At 39.2% G+C, this 18,831-nt stretch overlaps 1 protein-coding gene across 4 annotated transcripts in view; it reads left to right on the top strand.

Moving 5' to 3' along the window:
• MAST4 (microtubule associated serine/threonine kinase family member 4) overlaps window positions 1-18,831 on the top strand; it is a 261,302-nt gene that overhangs the window by 21,328 nt on the left and 221,143 nt on the right. For all 4 annotated transcript variants that reach the window (XM_054054161.1, XM_054054163.1, XM_054054162.1 and 1 more), the window contains exon 2: window positions 6,382-6,495. In XM_054054161.1, coding sequence (XP_053910136.1) covers window positions 6,382-6,495 — 114 coding nt within the window. The remainder of the gene's footprint in view (window positions 1-6,381; window positions 6,496-18,831) is intronic.

The following is an 18,831-nucleotide window of genomic DNA, read 5'->3' on the forward strand; positions in this document are numbered from 1 at the left end:
CTTGTATCAAAATACAACACGGTATTTTATGGTTCTTCTAACATGTTGTGGTCCTTTTAAAAAGAATTTTTTAAGTAAAGAACACTGAAAATAGTATTTTTATGCATTGAATAATCTTTGCATACCACTGTCCATTTTGAGTCACGGCATCTTGTTTACAGAATCAATGATCAGGAAAAAACTTATTCCTGTGCCTGAGGATAGCATGTTGTAGTTTGGGGAATATAATTACTGCAGCGTCTGGTCAGATGGAGAAGCTAGTCTGCTGCGTTGTGCTTAGGAGGTGAAGGAGTCACAAACTTCTAGAAAACAGCAGATGATGTATAGTATAACACCTGATTATTGAATTGTTGTAACACTGGACCTCTGTTTAGATCAACAGTCCTGCTGTCTCGCATCCAGAAAATCCAAATCTGTTGTCATTGAGATTTTTAATCAAAGAATAAACGCAGCAAAAGACTCGTTTTGATGTCAGGCATAATTGAAGAAAGAATCAGCTGACATTGTAATCTCTGTTGCCTCCAACAAAGACATTTGGTAGTGTGGTTATGTGATTTAAAGATTTCTTAAATATAAAATTCATACACACAAAATCCCACCCAGCTTTGGAAATCTTGAAATACAATATTTTTGGTTGGCTGACATTGCTAGAAGAAGCCCTCCTAAAGGAGTGCATACTGTGAGTTTGCGGAATTTTTGTTAGGAATTTTGATGTTGATTCTTGAACATCCTTAATGGAAGGATTGCTGTAGTAATCATTGAATTGCAGTGGACTAAATAAGGAGGGAATTATGCTAACTCCTAACCTTTGTGTAGGTCCTGTAGCGCTGATGAAGCCTCCGTGTTCTGTCCTGGCATCTTTTCCCAAACTGACCTTTTGTTGAGAAATGAAACCGAGATGTTTGCAGCAGCAGACTCTTAATAATACTATTAATGAATATTTTTTTTTCTGATTCAGAAGAGAATCTGTTCTTTCAAAAAGCATCTGATAAACCTCTGATCGTGCAGTAGCTGAGCATGGGGTTGCATTCGGTATGGTTGTGACAGGTCTGGTTTGCTTTGCTTGATTCAGACAAGAGACTGAAGTCCTGGGTGGTTTTTTGTCCACGGAGCCGTTTCCCTATGCTAGGAGAAGGGGATGTGGCTGTGTCCTGTCTGCATTTGTAGTTATGTGGGTGCAACATGTATTTGAGCGTTGACTATGCCAGTCAGAAAGGGACCTCACATACTCTGGTATTTGGAAGCATTTTGGTCAAGCCTAGAAGTCCTTTAATAATGCAGTTCTGTCTTGGTTTGACATGTTAAAAACCATACTATCAGGCCTATCAGTGACTGGGAGTTTGTCAAAGAGACTGGAGATGGCCTGCCAGGGATGAGGTCGTGAGCGTGTCTGCCACTAGAAGGGGAGTAGTCTTTGGTCAGTTTGAAAGTGAGAAATGCCACAAGAGCATTTTCTGATAACGCGGAAATCAAAAGAAATACTGCTTCTGCAGAGGTGGTATTAATTGTTGCTGTGAGGGTGCAGTGTCAAGTCAGATCGCAGCACAGTGTGGTCATTGCAGAAGGACCAATGGTTGTGAATTGTCACTTTGCAGCACTGGTGTTATTGTTCGTCGTGGTATTTCCAGATAGTAAACATTCAGAAGCTGTACCTTCAAATCTTCAGTGACTCAAAGCTGAGGTTTATAAGCTAATAAGTCTGTAGTTTGCCTCTGCCAATATGTATGTGTGGATTGATTTTATTTTTGTAATTTCGTATGTGCATGGGAAGCGCGCACTCCACCCCCTGTATGACAGCGCTTAGGAATGTTTCTGCTACTCTTTTTTTTTTTTTTTTTTTGCCATGTTGGTACATGGTTGCTCAGTGCTAAATAATTGGAGTTGCTCAAAAGGTTTCATCTATATAATCTGATAATGCTCTGTTTTGAAGGTAAATTTGTATTTTATTAACACCCCCCTCAACTCTGAGTAACATTTATAAATATATTCCTTGTCTCAAACTAACTTGATCTTTGAACATGTCTCATACCTCCTACACAACTAAGTTGTGCATGCAGTTTAAAGGCTTATTTATAAAATCAACAGGCAGAATGTATCACCTCAGGAGTAATTATTTTTCTGATAATAATTGTTGTGCAAGACTAGACCTATTATCATTGCGATGCTTTAATGGTGTACTGCATCTCTTACCTAGGCACCTGCACTTCCTAGTTTCTAGTGACACTGTAAATACTGAGTAATTTGGGAAAGGTGCAAGAACTTTTGCTGTTAAATTCTTTATTTAAAAAGCTGAATAGAATGTAGAATCTTGTTGATGCAAACTTAAAAATAACATCTTTCCTAGCTCTGTTCACTTTCAGGCATCTTTAGTTCTCTCTTATACAATTCAATTCAGTTATCGTCCTTTTTAATCAAATGTTCTGCTTTCAGGCTAAGTGGATGAGATCAAGGGATTGTACCAAAATAGAAGTGTAATCTAGTGATAAAACCTTGTAGACGTTGTGAATGAAACTGAATTTCATACTGTACCTGATTTCTTGTCTCTAACTCCTAGTAATTTAGCTGAAGGCATTTATGGGTAGAAGAAGTTGTTCATTTAATATAACTCCTGGGAAAAAATATCTTACTTAATTCCAAGAATAAGGATAAGGTTGCAGTGGAGAGAAATTGGCAATTATTGTTACTGCCAACATGGGTTTTCTGGTGCTGTCACTTCCTTGGTTTAGACAAAATTAAAATTGTGTCAGGAAACCAAACACACAGTTGTGTTTGTCTCTTCATTCTGTGAAAAATCTAAGTAGAAACAAGTATTGTGGAACTGGTGAGAAAACTGGTCTCCAGACATTCATTGGGTTATCTACTTGTTGCTGCAGACAGCCCATGTAAGCAGACTCCAAGTAGCTTCCCTTGTCTCATCAAGGTTGGAGCAAAATGAATTTTGTGAACTAGCTTTTCAGATTTGTAACAAAGTAGATTTTGTAAAACAATCTAAATCTTTTAATTATAGAGGTGTTTTATGTGAATTTTCTCAAGGAAGTGGTAAAAGCTGCCTTATGTAACTTTATGCTGGTATTCAGGGCATTTTCAGGGCCATTAGTGTCTTGTCTATAGGACCTAATTAAGAAAACCAAAATTCACTAAAATTTAGTATTGTTGTTCTTCAGCACATTGTGGTGAAGGGACGGGATATGGGAGACGGAACAGGTAGTTCGCTGCAATGTGATCTCTCCCATCATGCTTAAGGTGGGATAAAGCCAGAGGTAGTGGTTCGCATTATCGATGCAAATTATTTTCTGACATTAAAAAGAATATAAGCCCTGAAAATGTTCAGGTTTTCCTTTTTGAATTAATTCTGCCTGACTGGTAATGAAAGAGTTTTTGATTCTATCTCTGGGATAGACTTGTTAAAGAAAGCATAGAGAATTAAGTTTGTGGTACATTCTTTTAATCTATTTATTGCTTAATGATTCTTTAAACAGATGCTTATGAACTGGAACTGGAGAAGGTTCTGCTTTGATTCTTAGGTTTCCAGTGTAGATTTTACTGCAGTTGTCATTTGGATTTGCTCGTGGAAGATCAACTACATCTAGAAATTCTGATAAAATTGTTTTGCTGACTTTTATTTGTAGTAATAAAATAGTGGATGCCATAGTAATAAAGATAATTAGTTAATGGTGTGAACATGCAAAAAGCCAAGCCGTGGAGTCTGATCTATGTCCAGTGACACTGAGTGGAGCAGCTGTTTTGAATTCCACCAGTGGAAATATGTATGACAGTGCAAAATACCCCATAGTCTTTCGTGGACATGTAGAAGAGAGAGGGACATGTTTTCATGAGATGCAGCTATGTGAAGGAACTGTGATGGTGTTACTACTTGTTAGGAGGTAGGTCTGGGCTGACTCTAAAAATGTTGGAGGTGCTTTGACCTTATCTTCCCATCAGTGTTTTCTCTTGCTGTTTTAGTTTGTTTTTTTGGGGAACTGTGCATAGTTGAAGAGGAGCAGTGCATATCTAATACTAAATATGGGAAATGGAAAGTGTTCGTTTAGGATGACTTCGGTCAGTAGGTGATTTGTGAAGTGAAGCTTTTAAAACTTCTCAGGACTTTTATGAATTTCAGTTATTCTGTGTTTAAATATGTCAGCCTTCTATTTATTTTCATTTTATTTCTAAATGGCAGTCTGCAAAAGCAGGACTTGTTTTAGGTGAACATGGGATGTTGGTTCTTAGGAATTATCTGCTCTATGTATCTGTCTGATGTTCTAGCCCTGTGTTGTTTACAGAACTGCATGTTCACTTTATGTATTATTCGGTTACCAGCTGTGTAACATCTGAGTTGTTGCTATGATCTTCTTTGGGTACAACAGATAAATGCCTTGGCATGTTTGGCTGTTCAGAGAAATAAAACTGAAGGTTTGTCTGCCCTTTGGAAGGAATAACAGTAAAATGATTAACATCTATCTTCTGTGTGTTTAGATGACTTGCTATGTATGAAGATGTGGCTGTATCTTCTCTTGCCGTTTTTCTGATGTCTCAGAACTCTGAACCAAGCAATGATTATCAATTGAATAATTAGATAAATCATGTGAAAAGAAGGGGAAGCTAAATGTACTCTTTTCAGAAACATCTTGCATAGGAGCCTAAACACGGGCAGGAGGTAATTTGGAGAGCTGCTTACAGGTGACTTAAGGCACGGAGCTAGTAGTGGCAGGTGGTTGAACTTCACATGAGCAGAACAAGGAAGTGGCCCCCCTCTATCAACTCCTGATGTAGTGAAGATGAGCAGCCTTGCAGGAATTTCTTGGGATGCTTCTCTGGAGTGGCAGGCAGATGATGAACATGAGTGAAGAGGGGTTCTTGTACTGCGGTTCTGGGTGGGGAAGGGAAGAGAACGAAGCTGAAAAGTGAGAATGCTGATCTGGTATGTTGTGCCCTAATGGAAAAGGAGAGAAGGAAGATGAGAGAGTCTTCAAGGCTCTTAAAGTCTAAATGCTGAAGAAAACTTTAGTACTGAGAGAGAGCATGAAACAAAGGCATGCAAGTAGAGGTATTTCTACATGTTCCCCAAGCTGTCTAGACTGGAGAAAAGTGAGAACTTACAAAAGAATTGTAGACATGTGCTTCAGTGCCTGTTTAGTTTGAGTAAATTGTAAATGAGATTGCTTCTGCTTTTTGATTGCGAATATACCACCCCAACAGCCTGGTATGTCTCCCAGGTGATACCGTGGCATACTAACTTGTTATACATTTGGTGATTGGACTTTATTTTGTGTAATTAAGACATCGTTATGGCAAATGGGCACATTTTAGTGTTAAGAGGTGCTCAAGCGGTGCAGTAAAGTTGTATTTTTTTTCTGGTTCCTCGGATCACCACTTTCTTCTCTTAGGCTACTTTTATTTAACAGAGCAATTTTGGAATATCTGTCTTTAGTCTGAACTTGCTCAGGTCTCTTTAAGCAACTTGCATTTTATGGGCTCCTATGCCTCATTAATTTCTTTCGTTATTGCCTCTTATTTCAGCACTGGCCATACTTTTTATTTCTTCAGTGATTGACTGCATAGATGTCTAAAACATAAAAATAATGTTTTAATATGGCTAGCAAAAAATTACTCCAAATTTTACCTTCATATTCAATCAAGCACAACTGTTTCTGTGCTGCTTAGTTGGGCACAATAGTGGTCACATGCCAAAATACTATTCAGTACACACTAAGGAGCAGTTAAATATAACCTTTTTGATTTTCAGCAAAACTAAATACCTTATAGGAAGTACTGGACATAAATAATGCAGGATACAAAATTTCTGTAGGAAGATGAAATCACAGGCTGATTATTATGCTAGGTGAAAATATTAATCTGTTTTTTACCTAGAAGGCACAATGCCTGTTAAGTTACTGGAAATGAAAAAAAATACCATATGTATTTAGGGTTTTCTCCATCTGTCCAGTGTATAATCCGTATATGATGACAGAGTAGATTCTGAGGAGACATTTGTTTGCAGTTTTGTAAAACAGTGATACATGCTAGAAAATGATAAACTGATTCATACATGTACACGTCATTTTTTGGCCTTAAAGTACATTTATGTACATACACTAAAGGATGGTTACAAGATTTTCTGGGATTTTGCAGCTACAGTGAAAATTGCAAAGACCCTTTTAGAATTATTATCCTACATGAACACTGTAAAAAGCAAATACTGCGACTCCCCATCCCATCTAAACCTGGGATGTGATTGGTGGTAGAAATTAGTCTGCCTAAATTCCATTCTCAGAAAATATTAGTGCTGATCATAGCTGAATACAGAGTCATTTCAAAAGGTTAGATATGGAACTTTAAAGAACTTCCTCTCAAAAGACATCCTTTTTTTCCATTCTTCAGAACTCCAGCAATCACATTGTGGATTTTGGAATTGAAGAAGTGGGAGCAGTCTCCTGTGGAGCGGTCGTTTCGTTATATTTCCCTTCTTTTCCAAGTTCAAAACTCTCCAACAGAGTGAGTTTTTACTGTCAAACATAATATGACCTCTGACTCTCTTTGATTGTAATCCAAAGATAACCGACATTCTTCTCCTGTGCAGGAGGATGCACGTAGTTTGAAAGTCAAATGGATCTTCTTGAAATGAATTGCCAAAGTTCAGTTTGATGTTGGTGCAATTTTAGAGTGGGGCCCTCTTCCTGAGGACACTATATTGATTCTGTCCTGTCCCTTTCCTCTTCTCCCCTCACAGTTTCATACACTTTTGTGTTCCGTTTCTGCATAGAAGACCCATAATTGTTCTAAATCATTGTTATTTTAAATATATGTGATGGAGCTGAAACAGTTCTGTTTTGATAAATAACATGGGGAAAGTGATTTTTTTTTTTTCCCCCTGACCAGCAAGCATGAAATGGGTGTCTTGCATGCAACTTTCTGAGAAAAGTTCTAGACTTTCTGAACTGCATTATTTATTTAAAAACTTTCAATTTAATCAGGAGATGGGATAGTAACAGAAATCCGCTTTCAGGGCCCATACCTTCTCAGGGATAGGAATTGTTCTGTATTTCCTTTTCCTGCTTAACAGCTGAGGCCATCTCCTGAAGACTGCAGCATGGGATCCTTAACTTTTGCATTTGGCTGACAGTTTCAACTACTTCTCTGTGGATTTGCTGAAGAATTTTGCATGCACTTTGTCTCTCCTTCTGCTCTTGAGTACACCAGTACATGTGTATAGCTGGGTCCTAACCAAGGCAAAAATAGTTTGGGCAATCTCTGTAGGACTTATTGAACAAGAATATATTGCAGAGTTACTTTATTGTTAATTTAGTACCATAAGCAAGCTTGCTGTTTCACTTAATGGGAGACAGATACTTTACTTGATAAATCTGTATTTATTTTTTATGAAGAAGTTTGGTTTGGCAGCTTTTTTGGTGTAATTGTAGATTAAAGCATGAGAAAATGACACTACCGTACCTTCTGTGTAATGGAGAATACAGGGCTTTCTTGAATGGTTTCCCTTTGGAGTGACAGTGCATCTTTTTTTGAAAATTGAGGATCTGCTTTGTTCAACTTGATTATGTAAGGAATTAAAATCCTTAAAGCTGGGACTTGAATGGTGCAAAGTGATCTTAGAAAAAACAATGAAAAATCAATCACAAATAGACTGGTAAATGCAGGCTGGCAATTTCTAGAAAATAAATCTTATCCAAATTGTGGAAGAATCAGATTTTGGGTTCTTAATCAAATCAGTTGCTGTGTTTATTCATTAACTAAAAAGTGCTTTTCCAGCACAATCTCCCTGTATCAGTACTGCCTATTGGGACATGAGTAACTGCTGTGCTCCTGCAAATTGTGTCCGAGATGAACTAAAAAAAAATAATTAGAAAAGATGTATCTAAGTATTCAACAATTTCCTCTTGCCTTAAGTAGAAGATGTTGAATGTTTCTCAGAGGAAGTGAGAGAGAAAACAATCTCCTCGCAGGGTACTTGCTACTCAAGAGAGGAAACCAATTTAAAGTTGTGAACTTAGACATTCCAATATTTTACCTAATTAAAAATGTTTTTACTTGAAATGAAGGAAGGCTGTGTCCCTTTCTCCTACTAATCAGAAGAAGTCTTTTTATGAAATAATATGAGTGTAGAGGAGTTCTTCTGAGCAAGGGGCCAGCCAAGCGAGATTTCATGTTGTGCCTCCTGCCCAGACACTGTCCGGTTGCTTCTGCTGCTCTGTAGCAGATGTTTGCTGAAACTGCTGGCGGCTGCTTTGGTTGCCTCTGGTGCCTGGCTGGACTGGCCTTGCATCTGACTTCTTCTGAAGCTGGTAATTCTCACAGTGTGGCATGTTCATCATGCTTCAGCTTAACATGACTGCTTCAAAGTTTATCTGGGAAACCAAGTTATTTTTCTGCATTTGCCCTTCTCTGGAAGGAATTAACTGTGTCTTACTCTATAGAGCAATTCCTGCCTGCTTTGCCTCTGCTACTTGTCTTTTTAATACTGATTTATTGTAATTTTTCTATGAATAGCTAGGGAGAGGCACCTTTGTCTCACGTTGTCACCTAGTACCAAATTGTGTACCTTCTTCTGTGGTGTAGTATATGCACTGTTAACTTATAGAATTGCTGAGGAACTGTAATGACAGCAGGAGATACTGGGTGATGGATTGTTGCTGTAAGGGTGTATGACCGGGGAGAAGATAACACACATGCTTGAGTTTCAGGTTTTTCTATCTGCCTTTTCTACAGAGTTTGGATGTGCATTTCCTTGCCTGGGGGACACTTTCCTTGCAAAGAGTAGAAGTTCACATCTTATGGGATTGGGGAACAGAATTCTGAGTGTTTGGGTTAGGATATCATTGAACCTACGGAGCAGACGTTTTGCCACTAACATCGTTTTTTTCATGTTTGCAGTGGACTTGTGCAATCTCAGCTGAGGTGATCCTCGCCCAGCACAGCTGAGATTGCAGCCCCTGTTATCCAGTGGAACTCAATTTAAAAAATAGAAGTAAAAACCCCCAAATTATACCAGACATATGTTGGCCATTTGGCATTTTAGAGCTTAGCTCAGCAATGGAGGCTGATATATTTCTGAAACAAAAGCTGACAGCTGCCAAAGTAGGATGTCCTTTCCTTAGCTTTTTTGGATAAATGATGAGTGACATAAAATTTGGAATAAAATCGAGAACTTATGATGCCGACTGCAGTTAACATGATCATGCTGTGATGGATGGGGTGAGTTCCAACCGTGGTTGAACACAAGAAAGCTGGAAGAACTGTAGGCATCTTAAGAACATAGCATGCAAAAATGTAGGAGAATGGTTGTCACTTGCTGTTCGAGGATGTGCTTATGTGGATTCACTATGTGCTTTGAACTGCTGGCATTAAGTGGTTGTGTTTGTTGCTTGTGGTTTCTTGGAGTACCTCTGGCTGGTTCTTGTCTGTCTGTTGGTTTAACAGGGCAGCAGTTCTTGGCTGCAGTTATGCATGTTAACAGAGGTATCTTTAAAAACTTCTTGCTTACTCTTCTGCTGCTTTAGAAGTCACAGTACAAATTTTTGTGCCTGTAGCCCTTAAAAATTGTTAACATTTCAGAGCAGGCAAGTCCTATAATACAATCATTCTCAAGCTTATTTCTATAGGCATCTTAGAGGAAACCTTCCAGCGGAACTTCAGGTAGGTGGTAATAAAAAAAAAGCACGGGTGGAGAATTATACAGGGTCTTGAAAACTGCAAGTTTATCTTCCAGCTACAGTGGAAGCCTTTTCTCTTTTTATTTTATATCCTGTTCTCAGGGATTGCTAGTTAATAATTCACATCCACTAGAGTTACCAGTTAAAGAAAAATTGAATTTGAAACAGCAGTAGGTTCAATTAAGCATATTTGGGAATCAATTATTTCTTCTATTGCTCAGGAAGGGAGTTTAATTATTTAAAAAGTCCTTTCTTTATACGTGAGCAAAAAGTACCAATGACTAATTACCATTCCCGAGGACAAACGCTTTCAGGCTCTAAAACTTGGGACTTAAAATCAGAGACCACCCCACTCCATATTAGTCAAGTTATGGCTATTTGCCACAGACTATAGGAAATAAAAGATATTTGTTTCTAATAGAGACTTGCAGAACTTCCTGTTTTGGTGAGAAAATGCATCTTGTTAACATGCATTGTTTCTGAAAGACTTCTCATATAAGGCAATTACTTCTTTTTTCCAGAAAAGCTTTAAGAAGCAGGGAGGGAACAGTACTCAAAACATTTTGTCTGTTTGGTTTCAGAAGGAAATGAGCTTCTCACCTATGGTGGTAATATGTAACACAACCACAGCAATAGGAGAGATGTAAGTTAAAGTATATTGATTATTAGTGGCTGTAACAAGGCTGAGATGATTATTATTAGCTTTTTCCGTGAGTCTGGCTTCCCTACTAGTAGGGACCTTTGACTTCTCCTTTCATGAACACAGTTTGATGCCAGCCTCGTGGCGTAGCTTTCATAGCAAGAGCAGTACTCTGAGGGTGGTGCTGGTTGTACAGCAGCGCACAGAGCATAGCTGTCCAACAACAGAAATTCTGCTTGTTGGTAGTGGCTTCCTTTCTGTTTTAAATAATCTTTGATGCTTCCAGTTACATGTTTGTGAATTGATTCCATAGGCTGGTGCAAGCAGCTTGGTGGTTTGAGTAGACCTGTATGTGTCTCGCATGTGCCCCTTTGACATGGTTGGACTGTTCTGGTTTGCATTTAGCCTTTTGAATGCTAATACTATATATACAGCTATCAAAATGTCCTGTTAAGTTTCAGCTGGACTGTAAGTAGTCTTCACCACCTGTTCCCTTTCTCTGAGCTTATGGATGTTGTTAGTCTGACTCGAGGCTGATTTACATTCTTGAGTGAATAGCTCTAGAGAAATCTCCAAGGGCAAGCTGAGAGATTTACTCTCAATATTGAGTCATGTATAACAAATTTGCTTTTGAAGGCCTAAAGTTTATGGACACTATAGCTTCATAAAATCTATCTGGGAGAATAACTCATTTTTTTTTTTTTTTTGGTAAATAGTCTTTATTAATTTGCTAGTGGGTTTTTTTTTTGAGTAAAATTTTGGAAATATTTTAGTTCTAATTCTCTTGGTGAAAAATAATTTCAGGAGGTTGAGAAAATTCACAAGATTGTTAATATTTAAATTTTGCTACATAGTGGGAAGGAATACCAAATAAATTATTAAAGTAATATTTACACCTACATTGACAATTTTTTTCATTTAAAAAAAAAAGGAAAAGTTGGTCTTCTGTTGTTACAGGGTTGATGGGCATTTGCAAGAGGGATCAGCATACAACATCAGATGTTCTGGTGAAAACCTGAAACTTTGCCCTGGATTACTGGCCGAGTACTTTTACTTGATATCAGTGCAGCTTCCCAAATGTTATGAGAGGACAGGTTCGTTTTCGACACTGTGATACCTGCAATTCTATGCAGTTTTCCAGGTAATTAAATTGTTTTGATATGTGAAAGTAAATCAGATATTTGTAAAACAAGACTTAGTTTCTTAGGTCATTGCAGGAAGAATGAATTTGCCAGGAATAGTGCCTGCATTAAGCACTTAAGGGTAACTCAAAATGTGAAAACAAATTTGTAGCCGTGTTTTTCCCTGAAAATGAGGTAAATGTTATTCCTATCTGAATATATTTAAGAAAGGCAATCTTCTCTACCTAAGACTCTTATAATAGTCCTTTGGAAGTGTCCTTCAGCCCAGCTACCTAATGAATCAACTAGGTGTGCTAGGTCAAGAGTGAAATTAATAATTTAATTTTGATGCACTTAGCTGTATGTTCATATCCCCGTGGTAGCTGTCAAATTGTGTACTTGACTAGAAGCAAATATCCATCAAATAAGATAGTGTTGATTTGAGATCTCTTAATGTAACTTTAAGTTCTGATATTAGCACAGCTTATTAACAAGCTAGAGAACACAAACTGCTCTTTTACTGTGGCTGCAGCTCAAGAGACCCAGGAAGCTGCATCTGATGAACTTGCACCATTTGTGTGACGTTTTAGTGGTAAATTCAAGGAAAAGTGTAGATTCTGCTACGTGCAGATGCAGACAAGCTAGTTGCAACTGGCTTCCGATTATTTTTATCACGGTAAGTATTTTTTGTTCATGCATGTCATATTTGTCCATGTGTTGGGCCTTGCTTTCCATCTTAGGTAACTTTGGCAACTAATGTTGTAATTTTTCTGCAGAAAGTACTTATGTTTTAAAATAACTCAAATTAGCTGTCATTAAACATGATTGTTGATGGTTGTCTTTATGGAAAACTTCTGAATATCAAAAAGGAGAAGAATGAAATTATTGAACATAGCCTGTGTTAACTTTGGACCAGCTTTGCTTAATTTTTAGTGCATTAGTGGCTAGTAGAGGGCTTGCAAAGTCTTTTCTGAGTCCTGGTGTTTCAACGTGGGCACACTGGTGATTTGAAAAATGTGTTTTTCGCATCACTTATATTCTGCGTCTCAGTGCTCTAAAATAAACAGATTACATAAGAGGATTTAGTACCTTGCCAGCTACCATCAAAAAGTAACACTTACTAGCTTGAAGCAGGTTGTTTACAAGTAGTTGATATTTGAGTAAATAGTATGTAGCCAGAGAGTATTAAAAGCCTTTAGTTGGAAGGTCGTGGTAGCTTTTAGTGCTTTCTTTGATTAATCTAGGGAGTTTTTTCCTGCAGACCTTTGCTTTTGTGTGGGTGGTTTTTTTTTTCATCTGCTTCCTCTGTACCCCTTCAAAGAAAAAGGAAACAGACAAGCTGAGGTTATTCCAGGTACCACTTGGTTGACAGAAGCCTGCTGTGAGAGGTAAGTAACTTAAAATGTTACCATAGCTGCTTTCAAAATCAACTTGGTAAGAAGTTAATAAGCAGTTACGAAGGTAGGATACTTTAGTTTCTGACATGAGGCAAATGTTGACCTTTTTAGTCTGACTTGTCATCAGTGTACATTTAGAAGAACTACTTCAGGTTCTAAAACTGTCACCACAAAACAGTCAGAAATGGAGGAGCCTACCTGAGAAGGTGCTTCTCCAAAGTGTCTCCTCTCAGCTAGGTTTTAAAACAAAGCGTTCATTATGCTGCAGTTTCCTGTTCACTTGAAAACTTTGCAGGGTTTATTTGAACTCAGCCAAAGTCTCTGTGAGCTGTGTTTTACTGGAGATATCTGGTGGCTTTGTGGACAGAAAGGGATCCCTTGATGGTCCTGAGAGCCCTGCAAAGGTGGGCAGTGGTTGGAGAGCAGGGGCTGGCATTGTGCCACTGCCAGTCACAACGTTTAACTTGGTTTGCAGTGCATTTGCGCACAAGAGAGAGTGCCCTTAGTTAGTTTGTGGATGTTACTAGGCTGGGAGGAAGTGTTGGTCTGCTTGAGGGTAAGAAGGCTTTACAAAGAGATCTGAACAGGCTGGATAGATGGGCTGAGACCAATGGCATGAAGTTTAGCAAGGCCAAATACCGGGTCCTATACTTGGGATACAACAACCTTGTGTGTGCAGTGCTACAGACTAGGGGAAGAGTGGCTGGAAAGCTGCCTGGCAGAGAAGGACTGGGGGTGCTGGTTGACAGCTGGCTGAATATGAGCCAGCAGTGTGCCCAGGTGGCCAAGAAGGCCAATGGCATCTTGGCTTGTATAAGAAATGGCGTGGCCAGCAGGACCAGGGAGGTGATTCTGCCCCTGCACTTCGAACTAGTGAGGCCATTACTCAAATACTGTGTTCAGTCTTGGGCCCCTTGCTACAGGAAAGACGTTGGGAGAGCTGGAGCATGTCCAGAGAAGGGAAACAAAGCTGGTGAAGGGGCAGAAGAACAAGTTTACGAGAGGCGGCTGAGGGAACTGGGATTGTTTAGCCTGGAGAAAAGAAGGTTGAGGGAAGACCTTATCACTGTCTGCAGCTCCCTGAAAGAGGTTGTAGAGATATGGGTGTTGGTCTCCTCTCCTGAGTGGCAGGTGATAGGATGAGAGGGAATGGCCTCAAGCTGTGCCAGGGGAGGTTTGGATTGGGCATTAGGAAAAACTTCTTCACAGAAAGGGTTATTAGGCAGTGGCAGAGGCTACCCAGGGAGGTGGTTGAGTCACCATCCCTGGAGGTATTTAAAAGATGGGTAGATTAAGTCCTTAGGGATATGATTTAGTGGTAGACAGGTACAGTTGGGCTTGATGATCTCAAAGGTCTTTTCCAGCCTAGGGATTCTTTGGTTCTATGAAATGGTTCACAGCATCTTTAAAACTGTGTCTCCTCGAGGGGCCACTTACGTGCACCCATATTGTGCAGGCTGGAAAACAGGACAAGCAGTTTTAGTGAAGTCAGTTTTCAGTGAAATCTTTGCAATGTTTGCCATCTTTGCTGAGCAGGAGCAGGAGGCTGGGCTGCATGACCTGAGAGGTACCTTCTGACCTAATGTATTTTACTTCTTTGTCATTTTCTGTTTTCCTGCTGCTCCCACTGCTTTGCTGTTTTTATGCCACATCAGCCATGCTGCCATAGCATTTCCTTGACACAGGCAGGAAACACAGGTTTTCTTAGGAACAGGGCAGAGCTGGGGCAAAGAAATAATCCCTACAGGAAGGTGTTGTTCATCCTGCTTCCCTTTCTGATACTAAGAGGTGGGGCAGGAAAATATATTTTCTAATACGCTTCTTAATAACTGAAGTAGGACAGTCCTCACAGTACATAAGAACACCTGATCTCCCAATCTGTAGTATCTGATTACCATTCAGAAGATGGAAATAAATGCATTTGAGTTAATACAGCCATCATATGTAATGAATTATAGTAAAATGAATATTAATGTGCAACAGCAAACCAGTTCATTTTGAAGCCTAACAGGAAATGTTATTCCTTTGAAACTGTGGGAAGAAAATGAACTTTATGCAAAAGATGTTTATGATTATGGGATATACAGACCTTAGAACTAACTAGAACATTGTTATGTGCACGTAAGGAAGGCCTGATTATGTTCTTTGTGTCTGCCACTTAAAAATTGGATGTAACTGCAGTCCTGTTTGTTAATGATGGAAGTATTTAAAAATCAACCAACACTTTGTATAAATGATCAAAACGTAGGGAAAGCAGTGCACTTACTGCCAAACTGGACGCGCCCTCTAGCACGAGGTGTGCTCTGCTGCTTCTGGGTTTCAGTGAGTGCACGTGGGTTTGCCAGGGTTGTGTTTCTAGGACTGAACTATGGAAAGTTATTTAACACAACACATTGCAGTATCTACTTTGGCACTACCTGTGTGTTTTCACTCAAACTGACTCTCATGCTGCGTCGTGCATATTCAGCTGGATTCCAAGTGCTCCCTCTTGGAGAGGTACCACCGTGGTGAATGCTACTGGTTTTACTGAAGCACAGGATCTCTTGATTCCTTCCATCTTTGCTGATCAGCTCTTCAGTCTGGTCTGCGGAAGGCGTAGTAAAGTTAAAAATGAGCTTTCTTCTCCCTCAAGATTTTCTTAAACCTGTTTCCTTAGAAGCATTTAAAATCTCTATTTTCTAATAGGTAGAGAATCATAGAATCATAGAATAGTTACTTTTGGAAGGGACCTTAAAGATCATCTAGTTCCAACCCCCCTGCCATGGGCAGGGATATCCCACTAGATCAGGGTGCCCAACACCCCATCCAACCTGGCCTTGAACACCTCCATGGATGGGGCAGTCACAGCTTCTCTGGGCAACCTGTGCCAGTCCCTCACCACTTATGGTGAAGAAATTCTTCCTAATGTCTTGTATAAATCTGCCCCTCTCCAGTTTATACCCATTCCCCCTTGTCCTATTCCCGCCAGCCTTTATGAACAGTCCTCTCCCACGTTCCTGTAGGCCCCCTTCAGGTACTGGAACGTTGCTATAAAATCTCCTCTGAGTCTTCTCTCTCTCTTTTTTTTTTTTTTTTTTTTTTTTTAAAAACTGGATTTTATTGGAAGCTTATAAAAATGTCTGAATCTTATTCAAGAAAGGCACTTCAGACTTTAGTCCCTTTTCTTTTTAGCTCTGGGCTCTTGTGACATCTGCGATAATTCACTTTCTTCAACTTCATTGCAATGCCTTTCTTTTTCTTTGACTTTTTATGTTCACTTTGGTAACCACTGGAGTCACTAGTAGGCAATATGTGTTCCTGTTCTTCTTGCTTATGTTTTCTCTTCTTCTTCTTGTTTTTATCATCACATACTCCATTCATAGTATCAACATTCTGCTCTTCCCCATTTTCCCTCCCAGCGTTATCTGTCTCACCTAGATGCTGATCTGTCACATCACCTCCCCCAGAGTCATTGAAGCTATTTGCCTGGTAGTCAGGCTTTGGAATTTCATCTGTATTTGTACTCTCAGTGATGGTCTCAGATTTTTTTGGCCTCATGATTGAGTCCTCCTCGAATGAAGAACACCCCAGCTGCATCATAATCCAAATGCAATACTTCAAATTTCAGTTCATCCCCTATTTTTAACCCCAGCTCTTGCCACTGTACAATCGGTATTTGTTCAGGTTTAGGGATAGAAGCATTGAAGCATCCATGTATCAGGCAGCCAATATGACTAGGGGCCACTTTATTAATTACACCCACCAATTTTTACCCTTTCTTGGGGCTGAAGATGACGAAGTCCCCCTCGATGTTCAGGTGGATGAGCCCTTGGTCGTGGTAAATGTCCCCAAGCTCGCCCACCACTTTGATGTTGTCATAAGCCACGGGCACCCCATGAAGGCTGGAAGGAGAAGGTGGGGGAGGAGGAGTGTGGAGGGGAGGAGAAGAGCAGCGAAGGGTGGAAGAAGGAGAGCGAAAGGGGGGAGAGGAAGAGCGAAGAGGGGGAGAAGAAGAGCCTTAATTTGTTTAGAAGATGCAAAATGATCCTTATTAATTTGGATGGAGCTCGGCGTCATGCTTGTCAGCTGAATAAACATGAAAAGGAAAATATATTTTATCTCCTAGTGGCTTTTCTTGGAATTTGAGAGGGGATGCTGCACTACTCATTCTAGAGCAAAATAGATTACTACTCTTGAAGTATCCTTTTCTTTCCCGTAACTGCCATATTGTTAACAAATCATGTACCTGAAAATTGAATTAAGCACTGAATTTCCTATTAGTTGTGCAACAAGCTTAAGTCTGCAAAAGTAAAAAAGCTCTGCCTTCTGAGTTTGTCTTGTAATCAGCTACCACTGTTCCAGTTAACAAAAAGTTAATAAAATACTTTAAAGTGGTAAATTCCTGTGGATTTTTAAATCTGATCTCACTTGCAGAAGTAAGTAAACCAAGAGATCAAAGAGAACTGTCATATATTGATCTTTCTTTCTGAAGCTCTGCTTTTATAAATCCATAGTGTTGTGGACTGGCAAATGCAAAGCAAAATGTATCCCCTAGGTGCACATTAGTTTCAATTGTGCTAGTAACTGTGGTTCAAAACCTGCGTTCTGTGATTCATTGTCTTGGGTGATTTGCACAGGTGTGATTTGTTTGTAGTTTTTTTTCTTCTTCTTAACCCATGCTTGTTAGATAAATATGTAGATGTGTATTTGAGGTGTATATGTATGTAACAGAAAGCTTTGCTATCTTCCACCCCCTTGTTAATTTTATTTTGTTTTTAAATCTTCTGTTAAGGAAAAATGGCAGAGAAGTGAAGTCTGAACCTTCCTATTTTTGGTATCCTTTTTTACCCAGGATACATATATGAAGGAGCAGGTAATGGGTGCTTAACTGTAACTGTATTAAGCTGCAAATTTGGCCATGTTTTCAAAAAATTAATAACTTCACAATTTCCATGATTAAAACTCAGAACAGATGATGTAATAGTAAAGTAGTGCTAAAGGTGATAAAGGTGCTTGAACCTTGCTTGCAAATCTGAGTGATTTTTTTGAGGTGTGTCTGTTTGTCATAAACTGTAGTTTTTCTAAAGTGTGTATGTATTAGCTACTTCCAGGGGATGTGGTGCTTCTTTGACCTTGATGTGAAACAAATAAATATTGACTAGAGTAGAAGAAAAATGTTATATGAAACTTCTGTGGTTAGTATAATTCTGCTTCATGCTATGTATCAACAAGGTGTAGTACGGATTCTTTCTGAAGAGTTTGAAAAAGTTGCCATGCTAATCTCACTTCTGTCATTTGGTATAAGATTTTAAAGTGTCATTACTTGAGTAAAAGATTGTCTTCATAATTCTGGTAGTGATGTAGAACTTTTTGCTTGAGGTGTCAATGTCAACTGATTTTGAATTTAAGGTTATGTATTTGTAAGTGTTTAGGTCTGTACTAGAGTCCTTTCACCTTGGGTATTTCAGGTTTTGTGCATTAGCTCTTAAAGCTTTGAGGGACTAAACTAAAATTTTGAATGATGGTCAAAGAATGCCAACTGTTTGCAGCATGAAAGGAGAGAAGTTTTGAAGGATTGAAGAAACTCTGTGTGCAAGTTATAGTCTGATCTCTTCACTTTTCACTTTCTTCATCTGAAGTATTGCAGCCTCTATTTGTGTCAGGAAGTTTTTTGTTTTCTTTTTTTCCCCCCTCCTTGATGCTTTGCACACAGGTAGGTGCTTGCCTTGCCAGATTTGGCCACATGTTTCAGTATGTGGAATCCTACAGATGTAGAAGTCACCATTATAAATCATAAACTACTTTGTAACCCCAGCAGTGCTGTCTAACCCCTTAACTTTCTCCTTAAGCTCAAGCACATTCAGTGGACCTGTCATCCAGGAAGGTTGGCATTAGGGCCTGGAATGCATATCCTTGGTGTTTGCTTGTTTAAATTTTTGGCCAAATCAGACTGAAGCCAAATGGGAACAGGTAGGAAGAACGTTCCCTGTTCTGCTGGTGAAGGTCTTAATAATAAATGGGTAGTA

Source organism: Cuculus canorus, chromosome Z (assembly GCF_017976375.1).
Source record: "Cuculus canorus isolate bCucCan1 chromosome Z, bCucCan1.pri, whole genome shotgun sequence".
Lineage (NCBI taxonomy): Eukaryota > Metazoa > Chordata > Aves > Cuculiformes > Cuculidae > Cuculus > Cuculus canorus.